This window comes from Diabrotica virgifera, chromosome 4, assembly GCF_917563875.1.
Source record: "Diabrotica virgifera virgifera chromosome 4, PGI_DIABVI_V3a".
Classification (NCBI taxonomy): domain Eukaryota; kingdom Metazoa; phylum Arthropoda; class Insecta; order Coleoptera; family Chrysomelidae; genus Diabrotica; species Diabrotica virgifera.
This window is the reverse complement of record NC_065446.1, coordinates 101,654,425-101,674,537: the sequence shown is the minus strand read 5'-3', so window position 1 is coordinate 101,674,537 and position 20,113 is coordinate 101,654,425. Positions and strand designations below refer to the sequence as shown.

Below are 20,113 nucleotides of genomic sequence, written 5' to 3'. Positions count from 1 at the left end.
GTGCCATTTATGCAGATAATACTTTAAATTACATATGAAAAATCGTTATCTACTCTTAACCAGCTTACCTATGGGAATATACTCTATAACCGTACAATAAGTATAGGTTACTATTGTTAAGGATACTTTACGTATTGCCTAAACATGAGTTATCTATGAAAAATCTGTTAAAAACATGCATTTTTCTTACGAAAAATAAATTTTTTTGATCTTTAATAACTCAAAAAGTTTTGATTTATTTTAATAACTTTATATAACAAATGTTGCTTAGAATTTGTCCCTATATCGATTTGTGGTATTATTTTTAATAAAATAATTTTCACCCCAGAAAAGGGGTGGCATCCACCTCCAGGGTAAAAGCGCAAGTTGGCACCTTTGTTTCTTGAGATATCCTCTAACCACTCACCAATTTTCATGCAAATCGATTGAGGTTGAACGAAATCGGAGGTAGGGATGGGAAAAACCTACCGGTTTTAACATAAAACCGTTTTTTTTACTTCGCAATAACCGGTTTTACCGGTTGTTTTTTTGTCCCGGTTATAACCGGTTTTTTATTTTTAAAGTAAAAACCGGTTATTAGGTTTTTACGGTGATTAGGATTAGGTTAGGTATTATTTTGGATCCCAATCATAATTATTATTCTCAAGTAATCATTCCAAACAAAACCATAATGCAAATTTTATTTTATAAATACAGAAGCAAACTGAAAGTGAAAACATCAGCCAGAGACAATTAAGTTTTATTATAATATTTGTAATCATAATATTTACATAAGGAGTGATCTGGTTGAAGTAGACGCAAACATCATCTATGTATTTTTCACACTTGACTCTTTACATTCAAAGTGGGTGAATGACTTTTTCTGATTACCAAAAATAATGTTCTGACTATGAATATCGAATTACCTATTACGAGTACGAATCTCCAAGGATTTCCCTACGTTTTCAAAACGATACACCCATACAGGAAGTAATAAATAAGTTAAAATATACCTATTACACAAATATACAAACGTGTTAAAAGAAATACATGATAAATTTTTTTTGATGGTAGTCAAAATAAAAGATAAATTGCATTATCCAATTTAATTTTAAGTAAAATATTTATGTTGATATTATTTTTTTTAAATCCCAGTTGAAAGAATCTGGGAAATTTTTTATAAGTTGAAATGGTTGGGTTAAATTGTATATTATTGCAATATGTATATATTAATCTTACGATATATTATATTTAATAATAATCAATAAATATATAATAATAATAAAATAATAAATAAATATAATAATTAATAGAATAAAATGGTTTTATTAAAAATTGTATTTTATTTATATTGATGTTCTTTCGATAGTACTAATTTTGATCATATTGATATCGAGTATCGAGTCGAGTGGAGTATCGCAAACTAAACTGCATTGTAAATGTTACATTGTAACCTATTGGATTAAAAAAACCAAAAACCGGTTTTTTTGCCGGTTATAACAGCTAGGTTAAACCGTAAACAAAAAAAAACCGGTATAACCGAAAACCGGTGTTTTGTCAAAAACCGTCATCCCTAATCCGAGGTAATAGCTCATATCCACCTTCAGTGACTCCACTACTTACGTATATTTCGGTCTCTCCAGACCTCATAAGAGGGGCTATATAATCAGCTCTGATCAAAGCTGATTAAATAGCCTCTCAGAGCTGATCATATAGCCCCTCTGATGAGGTTTGGGGAGACTGAAATCTCTGATAATCTCTAAGTTGAAAGGAAACGTAAATTGTCTTTCATTTTCTCACTTTGCTCATATTGCGAGTACACGGAAATAACTATCGTTGGAATTTTTCCCTAGACGAATGGATGGATGGATTTTTTTGCTCTTATATTAAATCTGTGAACTAATCTTTGCACACTATCTTCATATTTGGCTAGCAATATTGCGTTCTCTGCGTCCTCTTCCTTTGTTGATACCTTTGATGATTTCATCCATGGTTAAATTGAATAGCATAGGACTCAATGAGTCTCTCTGTCTTATTCCGTTGCCTATGTCTATAGATTCTGTAACTTGTCCATCTATTTTGACTTCCATCAGGTTATACATAAAATGTGATGTAATATTATATCATATGTTAAAAAAATAAATGTTGGTCAAGTTTACCTTGTACTAGATGCTGTTCCTCGGTCTGTTACAAAGCCACTTGGACACGTGAATGTAATACTCCCACCATCAGCAACATCTGCACATTGTATGGGTTGATCGTTGAAGTTTCTACAGACTATGTCTGTCCCACTTGGTAACGACACCTTAGGACATAGCACTGAAATCCATTTCAATTAATAATGTTTCATTGCATCAAACATAACAAGTTTTACTTGGGATGAAAGTATTTAAAAAGTTAAAAACCTTATTTTGTAAAAGGTATATGTATTTAAAATCCCTAAAAAGGGCTGTATCACAAAACGTTTTCGGAATCAATATTCCATAATCAGTGTTATCACAGGTTTACATGCTTTAAGCCACCAAAATGTACGGGTAAAAACCCTTAAATTGATTTTAAACAGTTGGGGTTACATTATATTATCTGATTTTAAAAGATATTTAAAATATTTCCAGATTAACCCCTGACATCACATGACATCAACCATATTGGTTGGAAAAGTGAAGGTATAACCTCACGGAACAAGAAAAAATTATGACGTCAATCGTTTCCCTGGGAGAAGGCACCTCTTCAGACAACGGCAGATGGGAAGAAGTTCGTCATAGAAGCAGAAGACAGAGACAAGCTATTGTAGGCACAAGTACAGATACCACGATAAAAGGTATCTAAAGCCTCATTTCCAGAGGTCATTTGTGAGGGGATAAATTCACGTCATCCTGAACTATATGCATCCTTCAAAGTACGGATACACCAAGAACACTTCAAGAAGGCGATGGATCCTGCAGTATTGCCTAAGAACGCCTGTGTAAATAGTTTTTTATACCTACGGGGGCAACCCCAAAATCAGGGGTAAGTTTTAATCCAAATTTAATGCTGTTAAATATTCAAAGCATAAATAGTGATAAAATTTGTGATGTTATTTTAGAACTTAATTCTCATAAGAGCATAAATATTATCTGTTTAACGGAATTATGGGAATCAAATGATTCTATTGGGAACGTCAACATTGAAGGTTTTATCCTAGCAAGTTGTTATTTGCGAGGTAACTCAATAAGAGGAGGAGGCGTAGGAATTTGGGTTCGAAAAGGTCTTAATTTTAATAACAAACTCAACTCTAGGGTAAAGCAATATTGTGTTGATAAACATTCTGAATTTTGTATTATTTCTTTCAAAGACAAGAAAAATAACTCATATGTTATATTAAATTGTTACAGATCACCATCTGGTGATTTAAGTATTTTTTTGAATAACCTCGAAAGTATTTTAAATTATTTATATAAACCAAATATACGTTTTGTAATATGTGGTGATTTTAATGTAGATACCAGAAATATGACTAACGGCCATGTTAGTCTACTCAATGTTTGACTGAATTTTAATATTAATTTTAATCTTGTTAATTGGCCAACTAGGGTCACAGATACCAGCGTTACAACATTAGACAATGTATTTGTAAATTTCTCGAACTCCGGTTTGTCATGTGTACTTGACAACACTGTATCAGATCAAAGAACAGTTTTGGTGGAACTTGACTTTGAAACGGAATTGTCATACTTTATACAAAAAAGACAATTTGGTGAGGACTCGATAAATCACTTTATCGTTAACCTCATTAACGAAAACTGGAACAGTGTTTATGGAATCTTAGACACTAATCTAGCATTTCAAGCTTTTTTAAATATCTTTTTGTATCATTTTAATAATAGCTTTCCATCAACAAGGAAAAAATCAAAACAACTAAAAATAAATGGATTAATAGTGAAGTGTGAAAATCGAGTTTTGAATTAAGAAATTTACACGCATTATCAAGAGCAGTACCAATTCTTAGAGATTTTTATCAACAGCAAAGGAAAAAACATTGAAAACTTTTGACCAAAACAAGAAAAGATTATTACCAGAAAATCATTACTTCGTCTGATAATCCTAATAAAGTCGCGTGGAAAATTGTCAATGATTTTTCAAAAAGTGCTAATGACAATGCTAATACTTGTTTGATGTATGATGATAATAATATAATTACAGATCCCCAAGAGGTAGCATGCACTTTTAACACATTTTTTAAAAACGCACCCATTGATATCGTGTCGAAAATTCCATGTAATGCAATAGACAAAGACATTCAGTCAATTATTACAGATCATGAAAATTTATTTCAGTTGTACCCATTTACTGAGCAGGAACTGATCGAAGTCCTGCAGTGTAAACTTAAAAAATAATCCTCTAGTGGTTTTGACGAAATACCTGCATACTTATCTCACCAATTTGTCTTTTTGCAATGGGGATTTTCCTAATTACTTAAAGACAGGCAAAGTAGTTCCAATTTTTAAAAAAGGAGATCCAAAACTGGTCAGCAATTATAGGCCTATAACAATTCCCAGTATATTTTCAAAGGTATTTGAGTATGGATATTTAAAGAGATTAAATGAATATCTAAAAAACAATAATATCATAACTATAAATCAACATGGTTTTCAAGAAAATAAATCTACTAATACGACAGTCCAGGCATTTTATGCTCATTTAACCAGTTTGATTGATGCAGGCGAATGTCCTATTGGAATATTTTGTGATCTCAGTAGAGCATTTGACTGTGTCAAACATGAAATATTATTTAAAAAACTAAAACAGATAGATATTACAGGAAATTCTTTACAGTGGATTATGTCATTTCCAAACAATATACAACAATATGTGAGCCTGCAGATGAGGATCGAGGATTGTGTGACCAGTTGTGGATCTAGTCTTCTTACTACAAACATGGGTGTTCCCCAAGGATCTATAATAGGACCAATTCTCTTTGTAGTCTACATTAACGACAACGTACAAGTGGACAGGGCGGTAAATTTCACTATATATGCGGATGATACGTCAATTATTCTATCAAACAAATCCAACGTTGTCCTACAACATCAATGTAATGATTTTCTTTCATCTTTATATTCTTGGTTTTGTGATAACTCGTTGCATCTTAATGCAGAAAAAACGCAAGTTATACATTTTCCCAATAAACAAAAATATCTTCAAAATCTTCAGTTTATTTTTAACAACATGCAAATAGCTACGGTGTCGTCAGTCAAGTTTTTGAGAATAACGATCGACGAAAGCTTTGATTGGAAGTTGCATTGTGGAGCGGTAGTTTCGAAGTTGAGTTCCATTAACTATCTAATTAGAAATTTAAAATATGTTTTACGGAAAATTAGCTAATTATGATATATTATGCACTTGTGGAGTCCAGGCTAAGATACGGGATATGTTTTTGGGGTATGTCTGGTTATGCAAACGGTCGCTGGTGTCTCCCGACTAACTAGTTGTAGAGAATATTTTAAAAAATATAAAATTTTAACATTGGCGTGTCTATACATTTTTGAATTATGTGTTTTTATTTTTAATAACTTACATCAGTTTAAAACGAGTTGTGATATGTATAATTTAATTACCAGATATTGTAATAAACTTTATATACCATTTTCAAAAGGTAACATTAAATTTAAATCGCCCAGGGTATACGGGCTACAGGTGTTTATTAATTTGCCCACAGATGTAAAGTCCACCAGTTCAATAAATGTGTTTAAGAGGAATCTTAGGCAATTTTTGCGTGAAAAAGTGTTTTATACAGTCGAAGAGTTTTTTAGATCTTAGATATTAGCTGTATTTCATTTAGCTTATAAGTTTATTTCATTTTATGTCTTGTTCAGTCTAGTTTAGTGTTTAGTTTTTAGCAATGTATATTTATGACTAATTCTATACAAACTATGTTTGTCAGAAAGAAAATAAAGAATTTGAATTTGAATTTGAATTTGACATGGCAGAGTTTAGGTGACAAACTCTGCCATGTAAGGTTATACCTTCACTTTTCCAACCAATATGGTTGTCATGTGGTGCCAGGGGTTAATCTGGAAATATTTTAAACATCTTTCAAATTCAGATAATATAATGTAACCCCAACTGTTTAAAATCAATTTAAGGGTTTTTACCCGTACATATTGGTGGCTTAAAACATGTAAACCTGTGATAACACTGATGGTGGAATATTGATTCCGAAAACGTTTTGTGATGCAGCCCTTTTTAGGGATTTTAAATACATATACCTTTTACAAAATAAGGTTTTTATTTTTTTGTGTAGCAAACCCATCTGCAAACTATGGCATTGTTGCCAATACTGAAAGATGGAGTCAACAAAAAAATATATATACCAACAATAGCGGAATAAAGGAAGTCGAAGAACAAATCTACTACAATCTCATACACAATAGATACGCAACACACAATACCCAAATCTATGTTACAGAGAGAGAATAGAATAGGCCAGAAAATCATTCGAAAAAATCAAAAGACTGCTATGTGATTATTGAATAAAACTCGAAATTCGACTGTGTAATCTATCTAATTAGCCTTCTGTGGTCCATCTTTGGACATACGCCTCCCCAATCATTTTTCATTCTTCTCTGTATGTTGCTACAGTTCCACAGAGAGCCCACGTGCTTATTGATATCATCTGCCCATCTCATTTGTGGCCTTCCTCTGCTTCGTTTATATTCCCACGGTCTCCAATTTATAAAAATTTTGTTCCATCGGTCTTCTTTTTGACTTATAGTGTCTCTGGCAAATCCCCATTTCAATTTTGCAACTTCTTGTCTAACATCCCTAATTTTGGTTTTCTCTCCTATCCACTCGTTTCTCTTTTTCATAGTCGAAATTCGACTATGTTTATCAAAATGCTACGTCCGGTTGACTCTTATTTATGCAATTGAGACGAGGGCCCTTAAAATGTGGCTGCACAGACGTATTCTGAAAATACCATGGACGGCTATGCTGACAAATGTAGCAGTCCTTAAGAGAGCAAATGCTACCCGCGAGCTGCTTGATAACATCAAATATAGAAAGATGGCCTATTTTGGACACGTAATAAGGGGAGACCGGTATAATATTCTTCAACTTATTAAGATGTGTAAAATCAAAGGATGCAGAGGAATTGGTAGAAAGCAGGTCTCTTGGTTGAAGAATATCCGGGAGTGGACAGGAATAAAGAAAGCAGAACACCTATTTAGAATAGCTCCAGACAGAGACAGTTTCGCCATATTAATCGCCAACGTCAAGGGGACTTGATAGGGCACGTTAAGAAGAAGAAGCCCTTAAAATATTAACCGTAAATAAATTGGAGGCTTTTGAAATGAGGATCTACCGGAGAATCCTCAAAATTTCATGGATATCTCATACCTCAAACGAAGAAGTGGAGCATATAATTGGCAAAAAACGAGAACTTTTAAATACAGTGAAAGTTAGAAAAACATCATACCCTAGGTCACATACTGAGAAATAATAAGTAGGTACCAATATGCTCATCTAATAGTAAAAGGAAGGATCGGGGGAAAGACATGGGAAGACCTAGGAAGGAAAAGACTATCGTGAATAAGAAACCTCCGACAATGGACGGGGCTAAATTTTGAACAGCTAACGAACAACTGAAGACAGGCAAGAGTTTGCAATTAGTAGCCTACCTCGATAGAAGGTAGGGCACTTTAAGGAAAAGAATGTTACAAAACTTAGAAAAATAGACCAAAGCGGTCTATTCACATGCGTATCTGACCGGAGGATATGTCCGACGGACAGATAATCCGGACAGATCCGCATGTGTGTATCCGTGCGTACGCCGTATTAGACCAGGGCGCATCTGTAAAAATATTAATACATTTCGACGTTGAGAGATGACTCAAATTTTTTTGCAGAAATAGCTTGAAAATAAATCAAATAATAATATTTCAGTTATCCTCCCTCTCAAAAAGGTCCGGAACATTGTTTAAATAATCAAAATGTCAAAAAATTAAGGAAAAATTCGATTTTTTTTCTTCGTTTTTTGATTATAACTTTAAAAGTGTTCATTTTCGAGAAAAGTTGTACTAACATAAAAGTTGCGTAATTAAATTTCCTACAACATAAAATTGGTTAAAAATTAAAAAATAGTCACCCTTGTTGCAAAACAGCAATAATTGCGAAAAAAACCATACAAAAATAAGTATTTGCATTTTACGTTTTTCAACCATTTATGCTACACTTAGGACCTTCATATTTCACCCAGAAAAACTTTATGATACAGTAAAATAAAAATGTCAATTTAATTAAGATTGGTTCAATAGATTTTGCAAAATAAATTTTGCAATCCAGCTTTCGCAAAAAAAATTCATTTTTTTAAAATGTTACAGGACTGAAAATAAAGCAGATAGTAAGTTGAAATTTTTTTCGCGTATAGAAGTGTACTGTAAATTTCATTTGCAATTTTGCATAATTAAAATCGATTAACACCACAGCGTCAGGAATTTTTTTAAAATAAACATTAATTATTGGTGCTACGCGCAGGACAGCGGATAGTTTGCTCTGATTGGGCATTCCATTGACCTTTGATAATGATTGATACATTTTAATGTTTATTACATTTCGATATAATTAAATAAATTTGTTTATTGCAAAATAAAAACACATACTCTATCCTTTGAAATAACACTTTCATTAGCAAAAACTTTCTTTGTTCATATATTTTAACTTAGAGAATAAAAGTTAATTATTTTTAAAACATATGCAATTGTTTAAACAATATTTCACAAACAATAATAAAATTAGTTTGTTTTGTGTGGAATTAGAATATTAAAATACAACAAAATATAGAGTAAGGAAATAATATATTAGATAAAGATTGGAAGAAATTTTGGTGAAAATCAACTTGTGTGAATCGAACACCGCTGTCCTGCGCGTAGCACCAAAAATTAATGTTTATTTCAAAAATTTCCTGACGCCGTGGTAATTAATCAATTTTAATTTTGCAAATTGCAAATGAAAGGTACAATACACTTCTATAAGCAAAAAAAAAATCAACTTGCTATCTGCTTTATTTTCAGTCCTGTAGCATTTTGAAAAAATAAATTTTTTTTGCGAAAGCTGGATTGCAAAATTTATTTTGCAAAATCTATTGAACCGATCTTAATTACACTTACAGTATTTTTTTACTGTATCATAACGTTTTTCTGGGCGAAATATGAAGGTCCTAATGTAGCATAAATGGTTGAAAAACGTAAAATGCGAATACTTGTTTTTGTATGGTTTTTTCGCAATTATTGCTATTTTGCAACTAGGGTGACTATTTTTTAAATTTCTAACCAATTCTATATTGTATCAAATTTAATTACGCAACTTTTACGCCAGTACAACTTTTCTCGGAAATGAAAACTTTTAAAGTTATAATCAAAAAACGAAGAAAAAAATCGAATTTTTCCTTAATTTTTTGACATTTTGATTATTTAAACAATGTTCCGGGCTTTTATGAGAGGGAGGATAACTGAAATATTATTATTTGATTTATTTTCAAGCAATTTCTGCAAAAAAATTTGAGTCACCTCTCAATGTCTATCTCAAAACAGATGCGCCCTGGAAGATATGTGTCTTGCTGACCGTCTGTGGTTCAAGACGACGAGTACAGACAGCGAGCCAGACATATACGCATGTGTGTGAATAGTTTCAAGGATTTGTTCGCCGGACGAAGAGTATCTGTTAAATTTGTTTCAATCTTCATTTTAGCCACGGTACTAAGCGTGTATTTATATTACATTAAAATGACATTTGCGGATAATAAAGTATTTTGGGAAAGTTTTATTTTGTTATATAAGTTGAAACCATGCTTGTGGAATGTAAAAAGTAAAGAATATTCTAACAGGTAACTACGAAAAATCGCATATGAAGAATTAGTGGAAAAATGCCAAGAAATTTGCTCCAATTATTGCTAGTTGCTTTTTATTATTCATAGCACAGTGGAAAACAGATAAACACACAATGCGGGAACCAGTACAACTGAGAGATTTGTCCGTGAATGTGTAGCACCAACCAATTTGTCTGGAAACACATCTGTCTGTATATAGCTAACAACGGATCTGTCCGTCGGACATATCCGCCGGACAAATACTCATGTGAATAGGGCCCTTAAGGTAAAAACACCAAACTTAGATTTTTTCCAACCTTTCACATGCTGTCACCTATAAGATCGAGGCCAAGTATGTCAAATTTAAAAAGACGTAACCTAACAAAATTTGGTCCTACATCTTCTCAGAATTTCTTAAAATAATCTTTTTTAAAAACGATTTCCAGAGTAGAAATTAAAATGTCAAACAAACATTAATTATTTTAAAAATGTAATTTTAATTACACCATTAATTGTGAGATAATGCCATGTAAATATAATACTTCACTAACTTAAATAAAATATTGCCAAAAAGTAAGAAAATAAGACAAAAACTTGGTATGGCGAAGAATGTTGAAATCGACTATAAAAAAATAAAATAAAATGGAAGCGTTTTATTGGAAGTTTTATATGGAAGCGAGAAGAAACAAGGAAATTGAAGATAGGAAATGAACAACAAAAATTTTACGTAATAGAAAGAAATCGAGTTCAGGCCGGTTCTACAGAGTTCTACGGAGCAATCTCCTTCACCAGTCTATTATCTGATCGCAATCAGTGCTTTTTGGGAATCCCAATGACGTCTCTTGACCGAAATCTTTTGTAACTGCTGTTTTTTTTGGCAAGTTGAGGAGCATAATCTCGCACGTGAAAAATTATGTCAGAATGATGACACAGTTTTCCAAATTTATTAAGAATATTAATGTTTAATCTCAAATATTCATATTTCATATCCGAAGATTAAACAATATTTTTATCACCCTGTATATTATATTAACTCAGTTTTGTTATTATATTCTGCATGTGCGACCTGCTAATTTATTTGGTGATAACACATTGTCATCATAAACAATATTTTGTGTATTGCACATAAATGCTGATCATAATTTTAAAACATCCTTTGTTCTTTTATATTTGTAATAACATGACGCGTGTGAGTCCTGACCCAGAAATATATTGCCACTAAGAAAAGCATGCAATTTTATCATTCATTCGAATCCGTTCCTTGGGACAAGATGTAGTTTCATTATAAGGCAAGTATCATTCAAACTTTGTTAGAATTACCATGACTATTGTATTTTATTTCCCAATTTTATTTAATCAAGTGTTGGATGCTAAAAGATCAGAAAGAAGGTCTATTCAGGGAAAGAATAGTAGAAAAAATATGTTGGAACATGAAAGGAAGCCCTAACACAATTTGGAGAAAAATGGCCAACATTATTAGAGAGACGGCTATTGAAATACTTGGGAAAACGTCAGGAAAGAAGTTCGAGGATAAAGAGACTTGGTGGTGGTCAAATGAAGTACAAGAAAAAATAAAAGAGAAGGGAAAATTATATAAAAAGTGGCAAGAAACCAGATCGGACATAGATCTTCAAAACTATATGGTCGTCAAAAGGGAAGCGAAAGTAGCAGTAGCAAAATTTAAAGCAGAAGCGTATTCAAACCTATACGATCAACTTAATACCAGGGAAGGCGAAGCAAAGATATATAAAATAGCCAAACAGAGAGCAAATAAAGCAAGAAATTTTAATCGGATTAGATGTATCCGAGATGAAAATAATAAAATACTAATTCACGAAAAGGATGTCAAAAAGAGATGGAGAAAGTATTTTGACAGTTTATCAAATGAAGAACTTGACAGACAGCTTGTGGAGTTAACGGAGACAGTAACAGCAATGGTTACCAGAATAACAAACGTGGAAGTGACTCAAGCGCTTCAAAAAATAAAGAAAGGAAGAGCAGTCTTAGCAGATGATATTCCTGGGGAAGTATGGAGAGCACTGGGAGAGACAGGAATAAGTTGGTTAGCAGGTCTATTTAATAGAATTATGGAAGTTGGACAAATGCCGGACGAATGGAGAAGCAGTATATTAGTACCTGTCTACAAAAACAAGGGAAACATACCACAATATACAAAATACAGGGCTATAAAACTACTTAGCCACACCATGAAAATATGGGAGAGAGTAATTGATAGACGGATACGTGAAGAAAGCGAAATATCCGATAATCAATTTGGCTTTTTGCAGGGCAGATCAACAACAGATGCAATTTTCATTGTAAGGCAACTGATGGAAAAATACAGGAATAAAGAGACCAACGCTCATATGGTATTCATTGATCTTGAGAAAGCATATGATAGAGTTCCTCGAGAGATTCTGTGGTGGGCACTCAATAAGAAAGGAGTCCCTGGCGAATATGTAAAAATTGTGAGAGATATGTATGAGGGAGTAACGACTAGTGTTAGGACAGGTGTGGGAGAGACTGATAAATTTCAGGTGAAAGTAGGATTGCACCAAGGCTCGGTGCTTAGTCCTTATTTATTCTCATTAGTTTTGGACCAGATAATAGCGAAACTACAGGGTAGCATTCCATGGTGCCTAATGTATGCTGATGATGGAGTGTTAATAGGAAATAGTGAAAGAGACTTAGAACAAAAACTGGAACAGTGGAGACAAGCTCTGAAGGAAAAAGGTTTAAAAGTTAGTAGGACAAAAACAGAGTATTTGGAATGTTTATTTAAAGATGGAGTTACTACAAATAAAATGGTATCTTTGGATGGTGAAATGATTGTGAAAAGAAATAGTTTTAAGTACCTAGGATCGGTATTACAGAGTAATGGAGAAATAGATGGAGATGCATGCAGTAGAGTTAGGGCTGGATGGATGAAGTGGAAAGAAGCGAGTGGTGTGTTGTGTGATAGAAAAATTCCAATGAAGCTGAAGGAAAAATTCTATAAAACAACCATAAGACCGGCTATGATGTACGGAACTGAATGTTGGGCAGTGAAAAAGAAAGAGGAACAACGAATGTATGTGGCGGAAATGAGAATGCTTAGATGGATGAGTAGAGTGACAAAAAACGATAAAATTAGAAATGAGTATATTAGGGGAAGTCTAGGTGTGGCACCAATTGATGCCAAAATGAGAGAGCATAGGTTAAGGTGGTTTGGTCATGTTCAACGTCGAGACGTTAATCACCCAATACGAAGAATAGCTGAAGTGCAGATTCCTGGAAGGAGTAGGAGAGGAAGACCAAAGAAGACCTGGGCAGAGACGATAAGGCAGGACATGTTGGTAAAAGGGATTAACATTGATATTACTCAAAATATAATTGTGTGGAGAAATGCAATTAGGGAAGCCGACCCCGCATAGGGATAAGGCAAAGAGAATGATGATGATTGTATTTTATTTCCCGGGTAGCTGGGGGTTTTAATAAACAGTGTAAAACAGTGGTTTCTGGAGATCATACTACATTCAACAGCCCTACAATTCGACGAAGCTTAGATTGCTGATTCTATTCATGGTCCTTCGAGCCGCAGCCAATCTTTTTCGCATGGCAATATGTTTAATCTCAAATATTCATATTTCATATCCATAAGCCTTATATGATAGGCTTAGATTGCTGATTCTATTCCATTAGAGAAGATCATTTTATTATGCAACAATCTATACTAAAATATACATTTGCCTTTTATTAAGGACCTTATAAATAAGTTTAGAAATATTAGAAATATTATACTTACAAAGACAAACAGGCGGATTATAAGAACTTTCACAGTCATGATATGGCGATACAGTAGACAATATATATTTTCTATTACATGAAAATTGTAAAATAGCATTAGACGTTACTATATCACCTGGCTTCTTCTGTGCATCACTTTCGAGATACCATTTACCATTTTTTGGATATTCTGGAAGTTTGCAGTCCTCCATATGGTTTTTGTTCATTTCTATTTTTATAAAAGCATAATAGAATATCACGCTAGTGTATAGAGCATTTGTTCGGTTGTTGCAGCTGGCAGTATATAGATTTGGAGCTATGCTTACTATTCCGTGGATGTAGTACCTTTAAAGAAACAAAAAATATACATATCTTCTTGATAGTATTGTGTCGATTTAAGGAGTTACATGAATATATGTTGACGATTTACGAGCGGTAATCGGGGTGACCAGACGTGATCGGAAAATAAACGAAGAAATACGTGAAAAGTGCGGTATCGGAATCACCTTAGACAGACTTGAAACGAAACAGTTATCGTGGTTCGGATATATGGCGAGAATGAGTGAAGGTAAAACTGTAAAGAGGATATGAAAAGCTATTTGTATACACCGTTCTTAGGCGTCAACGCCCTTCGGTAGGGATCTATGGAGGAGTATCACCAAGCCGGAAGCCCTTATCCCTTCCCGTACCGCTCCTCCATAGGCCGATCAGACGCCAGTTTATTCCAGACCAAGCCGTAGACTCTATTGAGTTTTATACTACGGCGTTGGCCTTTTATAAATTTCATGACCTAGCTGAGGCTCGAACCAGCGACCGCAAATCGCAAATCCACTAAACTTGTCGATCGACTGAGCCCCAGCTAACTGGACCGTCAAGACCGACATGAAAAGCTCCATCCGACAAAAACCGACAAAGCTACAGGCCAGCAAGAAAATGGAACGTAGATATTGGAAAGGCTTGCACAAAAAGAAATATTGGGTGGAGAGAGTCAGAGAGACTAGCTACTGACCGAAAGGCATGGAGATGTCTGATTTCTCAAGCAAGTAATACCAAGTAATAACGAAACATCTATGTTGATTAAAATTTACACACGAAATATTAATGTTTGGGAACAATTTGTAGCTAAGGCACAGAATAACTAACCCACAGAAGCGAAACTCAGGCCGAAAACGGTAACATAATTTTCATGCTCATGCGTCACGTAAGTGGTGCAATCTCACTTTTGCGACTGACAGTGACAGTTGTTTATAGTTAAATTTTATATTTATATATGATTGATTTTATATTTTATTTATATTTTATAGCTAAATTTTATATCTCATATTTAATTAATAACTACTTATCAAAAATATTACATCATTTGGAATGGTCTATTCCTTAGAATTTAGACATCAAGTTCTATTCTATAAGTGGTGCACAAGGTCAAATATTTCGGTCCCAACAAAATCAATGGAAACGACAGTCAGATTCGCTTCTGTCAAATACTATGGACAATCCATAGTATTTGCTTTTGTGCGGTTAGTTATTCTGTGGCTAAGGGTATAGGCATAATTTTTACAATAATATACCGAACAACAATCATGAGTGGACAAAATACAAAAATTTTTATTAACCTTATTTTAAAGTTATTATTGCGAATAATTACGTAAAAATCATTTGCCCTTTTACTGTAACGTTTACACCTACTGTACCTATTGTCTTCTCGGTTTTGAAATACAAGACCACTCCCACTATCTCCCTGACAGACTGCAATACTTTCATTCTGACGACCAGCACAAATTTTGTCTAAGAAATTATACTCTTGCTCCCAGCTAGCTGGCAGCTCTCTAGCACATGTGCCACCTTCTTTGTATGGTATTCTAATAACTCTAAGACGATCGGAGGGTTTGTCGTTTTCTGTAAGACCCCAACCAGCGACCTAAAAGTTGGATGAAGTGTTAAGTTAAAGCCAAATTTGTAGAACAACTACTTATAAAATGATAAATGATTTTTACAAGTAGATATAATATGTAATGTATCTACTTATCTAAAATTATATAGTACATACTTCTCCCATTTGGTAATTTGTTAGGAACATATTATTGACATTATCAGTACACACTGGCTGAACCACTGGGTCTAGTTTGAACAGTTCTTGAGTAATGAGTAAGGCTAAGTCAGCAATATATCTCTGACTGACTCCTCTATATCCTTTGTGAACAATAACCTGTGATATCTAAAATGAATAAAATAGTAAAAATTAAAATAAATAAGAATAACCATTATAAGAAGTATCATATTCGAAACTTATATTCGAAGCCCTTCATTTAGGGTCTCTTCACTCCGATCCTCAGCACCTACTTTATCTGGTAAGAGAAAGATTTCATCACCATCATCCAGCCTTTTACGTCCAAAGTTGAGGCCGTTGCGTTCAAAGTTGAGCCTCCTCTAATTTCTTCCAATTCTGTAAATCTTGAGCTTCCTGCTTAAGCTTCCATTTCCTAGCGATTCTTTTGACGTTGCCTGTATAGGTGGTCTACCTCTGGTTCTTCTGTGTGCTTGTGGTCTCCACACTGTAGTTTTGTGACTCCGTTACTCCTGACTATACAAACTGACTTTAGAAGAGAAGTATTTCTGGCTAATTAAAATAAGGCCTTTGTAACTTATAAAAATAGAATCTAATATAACAGTAACAATAAAATAAGTAAAATAAAATAAAAATGTATTGCATTTTTAATAATTCAGTTGCAATGCGAAGGAAAAACTGTCTTATTTTTAACTTAAAACAGGGAGCGCAAACCAGCACTCTAAATCGACGATTTTCGACTCTAATTGCAGTCATCATCAGAGAGGCGTATGTATGCTGCTCTCTGCCCGAAGTGATAAAATTCTGAGAGCCTATCCCTGCATTGCAACTGACGTTTATGGAGTAGGTGACTATATCCCCGCATTGCAACTGACGTTTATGGAGTAGGTGACTAAGGTGGAGTAGTCACCTACTCCATAAACGTCAGTTGCAATGCGGGGATAGACTCTCAGAGTTTTATCATTTTGGGCAGAGAGCAACAAACCTACGCCTCTCTGATGATGACTCCAATTAGAGTCGAAAATCGTCGATTTAGAGTGCTGTTTGTGCTCCCTATTCTAAGTGAAAAATAAGACAGTTTTGCCTTCGCATTGCAACTGAATTAAAAATGGAATACATTTTTATTCTATTTTCATATTGGTTTTACTCCTTTGACTAACTAGGTCCATTTTCCATTGGAATTTACCAGCTGAACAGACGGGGTCGTGAATTGTAAGTTTTTGAATTCCCTCTTGTTTTCTTCGCTTCAGCATCCATCTGGCTTGCAATTTTTTAGAAGCCGTGGAGGTGTTACCAGAAAAATAGACCAATAAGTTTTTAATTAAATATCTTTTAGGAATATTTTTAATATTTTTCAATATTCTTAATGTTTCTATTAGGTTGAAAACTTTACTTGTCAGTTTTCAGATGACGCTAGTCACCTACTTCATAAACGTCAGTTGCAATGCGGGGATAGGCTCTCAGAGTTTTCTCACTTCGGGCAAAGAGCAGCAAACCTACGCCTCTCTGATGATGACTCCAATTAGAGTCGATTTAGAGTGCTGGTTTGCGCTCCCTGTTCTAAGTGAAAAATACCCGTGTTGAGCTGCCCCCCCCCCCCCCCACTTGCAAAAATCAAAAAAAATAGCCCTGATTTATGAGCTATTTATGAGCTCTCATATTCCGCAAACTAAAAATTTTGAGCTCGTTCCACTGAGCAGGAATTTGATACTTTAGTGGGGGGGCTGAGTCAGCCCCCCCCCCCACTTCTTAAAAATAGGAATATTGAATCGGTTTTTGCGGCAGAATTATGAGCTATTTATGAGCTCTTGAAATTATATAGTTACGATTTTTGCGCTCATCCCCTTCACCCCCAAACAACCCTTTAATTGATTTAACTTAAGAAAAAATGCTGAGAAAACTTAAAATATATCGTATTGCGGATATAATTCCTATAGCTCATATACTCTGAGAATAAACTATTAAATCACGTGCATTTCGATTATTGAGCTACAACCCCTTCGCAAGAAAACCACCCTATCTTCCCGGCTTAAGAGAAAGTTGTACTTAAAATGCATTAAACTAATTATTTGGCGACTATATATCATTGATTAATTTATAAGCTTCCAAATTACGCGCATTTAAATCAGTAAATTGCAATTTATTTTGTATAGTGCAGTCACTGAAAGTAAAAATCAAGAATTACCTTCAATTTCGGTGAACCTTCATCGATTTTCACGAAAATTGGTCAGTGGTTAGAGGATACCTCAAGAAACAAAGGTGACATGGTACCACCTTGCGTCTTTACCCTGAGGGTGGATACCGGCCCTTCTCGGGGGTAAAAATTATTTTATAAAAAATAACTGCACAAATCTATAAAAGAACAAATTATAAGCAAAATTTATTATATAAAGTTATTAAAATAAGTCAATACTTTTTAAGTTATTAAAGATAAAAATTTTAATTATTCGTGAAAAAAATGCATGTTTTGAAGCGGTTTTTCGTAAATCACTGAAAAACTGTAAGTTTTTACAAAAAAGTTAATAGTAGTTTAATTCGTATAGCCTATATTCTAAGAATATACTCTTAAATCACGCGCCTTTCGATTATAGAGCTACAACCCCTTCGCAAGAAAACCATCCCATAATCCTCGCTTAAGAGAGAGTTGTACTTAAAATAATTTAAATTAACTATTTGGCGACTACATATCGTTTAATAATTTCTGAGCTTGCAAAATGTACGCATCTCAATTATTAAATTGCCATTTTCTTTCTATAGTGCAGTCACTGAAGGTAAAAATCAACTATGACCTTCGATTTCGGTAATTCTCCATTCATTTTGACGAATTAACAATAACAACTGTGGGTTTTAACCTGGGGTATATGTCACCCCTTCTCGGGGGTGAAAATTACTTTATTAAAATTAGCCCCACAAATCGAGAGAGGGACAAATTGTAAGCAAAATTTGTTATACATTGTGATTAAAATAAATCAATACTTTTTGGATTATTAAAGATCAAATATTTTAATTTTTGTGAAAGAAAATGCATGCTTTAAAGCGATTTTTCATAAATAACTCAAAAACTGTAAGTTTTTACAAAAAAGTTTTCATCACTAAAATTGAAGGTAATAAAAAATATAATAAATTGCTTACTTGAAAAACCCTTTAATGTTAATTTAAAGTAAGTTATTGACAATTAAATGTATATTTTTTTCTATGACTTCAAATCTAAGGATTCAAGCTTAAATAACGGGAAAGAGATGCATTTTATAACACTTAAGTACTGAATACTTGTCAAAGTACTTAGAAATACCTATCAAAAATGAGCTCCAGAAAAAGTTGGTAGCATCAAAATCCGCTCACCAATTTTCATGAAAATGAATGAAGATTTACTGAAATCGAATGTCATAGTTGATTTTTACCTTCAGTGCCTGCACCATAGAAAGAAAATGACAAATAAATAATTGAGATGCGTATATTTTGCGAGCTCATAAATTTTTAAACCATATCTAGTCGCCAAATAATTAATTTAAATTATTTTAAGTACAACTCTCAAGCCGGGAATATGGGATGGTTTTCTTGCGAAGGGGTTGTAGCTCAATAAATCGAAAGGCGCGTGATTTAAGAGTATATTCTTAGAATATAGGCTATACTAATTAAACTACTATTAACTTTTTTGTAAAAACTTACAGTTTTTCAGTGATTTACGAAAAACCGCTTCATAACATGCATTTTTTTCACTAATAATTAAAATCTTTGATCTTTAATAACTTAAAAAGTATTGACTTATTTTATTAACTTTATATAATATATTTTGCTTTTAATTTGTTCTTTTATTGATTTGTGCAGTTATTTTTAACAAAAAAAGAATGTGTGTGTGTATTATGTACGCACGTAAGAAGATATTCTTCTATTATATAATAGGTAATTTAAACGAAGTAAATATACTTAAAAGGTTATTTGTATTTTATTTAAAAATCAAACTAACTTTCTTATCTACCACTTTCAAAAAATTTTTATTAAAACAACCAAAAATAAAAAAAATATATGAACCGCCCGGGAATTGAACCCGCAACCTTCCAATCTCAGTGCTAACGCATTTCTAACTACTCCATCGAGGCACTAGAAATAGACATGTAAGTTTCGGATATAATTACACAACACAGCACACGACATATAGTGTAAAAATGTTATGCTTACATAATATTTTATTAATCCAAAAACACAAGAATTTTAATAAATAATACATTTCCTAAAACCACTAATATATTCTTTTAATGACTTATTTGCACGGTTACAGATACATACATACCTATCTTGAAAGATTAGCAATGAGCAATGAATGTCAAAACTACATACTGTCAGTGTGCGCAGGCGCGCGGTAAATGTACAATTTTACCCTCAATCGATTCGCCGCTAAAGAAGAATATCTTCAATAATTTTCACCCCCGAAAAGGGGCGGTATCCACCCTCAGAGTAAA

At 33.4% G+C, this 20,113-nt stretch overlaps 2 protein-coding genes across 5 annotated transcripts in view; both read right to left on the bottom strand.

Moving 5' to 3' along the window:
* The window catches only part of LOC114338870 (uncharacterized), a 435,637-nt gene that overhangs the window by 76,534 nt on the left and 338,990 nt on the right, over positions 1-20,113 (bottom strand). For all 4 annotated transcript variants that reach the window (XM_050649561.1, XM_050649559.1, XM_050649560.1 and 1 more), the window contains exons 7-10: positions 15,636-15,803; positions 15,280-15,506; positions 13,608-13,933; positions 2,139-2,298 (exon numbers count right to left, since the gene is read on the bottom strand). In XM_050649561.1, the coding sequence (XP_050505518.1) occupies positions 2,139-2,298; positions 13,608-13,933; positions 15,280-15,506; positions 15,636-15,803 (881 nt within the window). The remainder of the gene's footprint in view (positions 1-2,138; positions 2,299-13,607; positions 13,934-15,279; positions 15,507-15,635; positions 15,804-20,113) is intronic.
* Positions 1-20,113, bottom strand: part of LOC114338869 (uncharacterized) — a 456,134-nt gene that overhangs the window by 195,040 nt on the left and 240,981 nt on the right. The window lies entirely within an intron of this gene.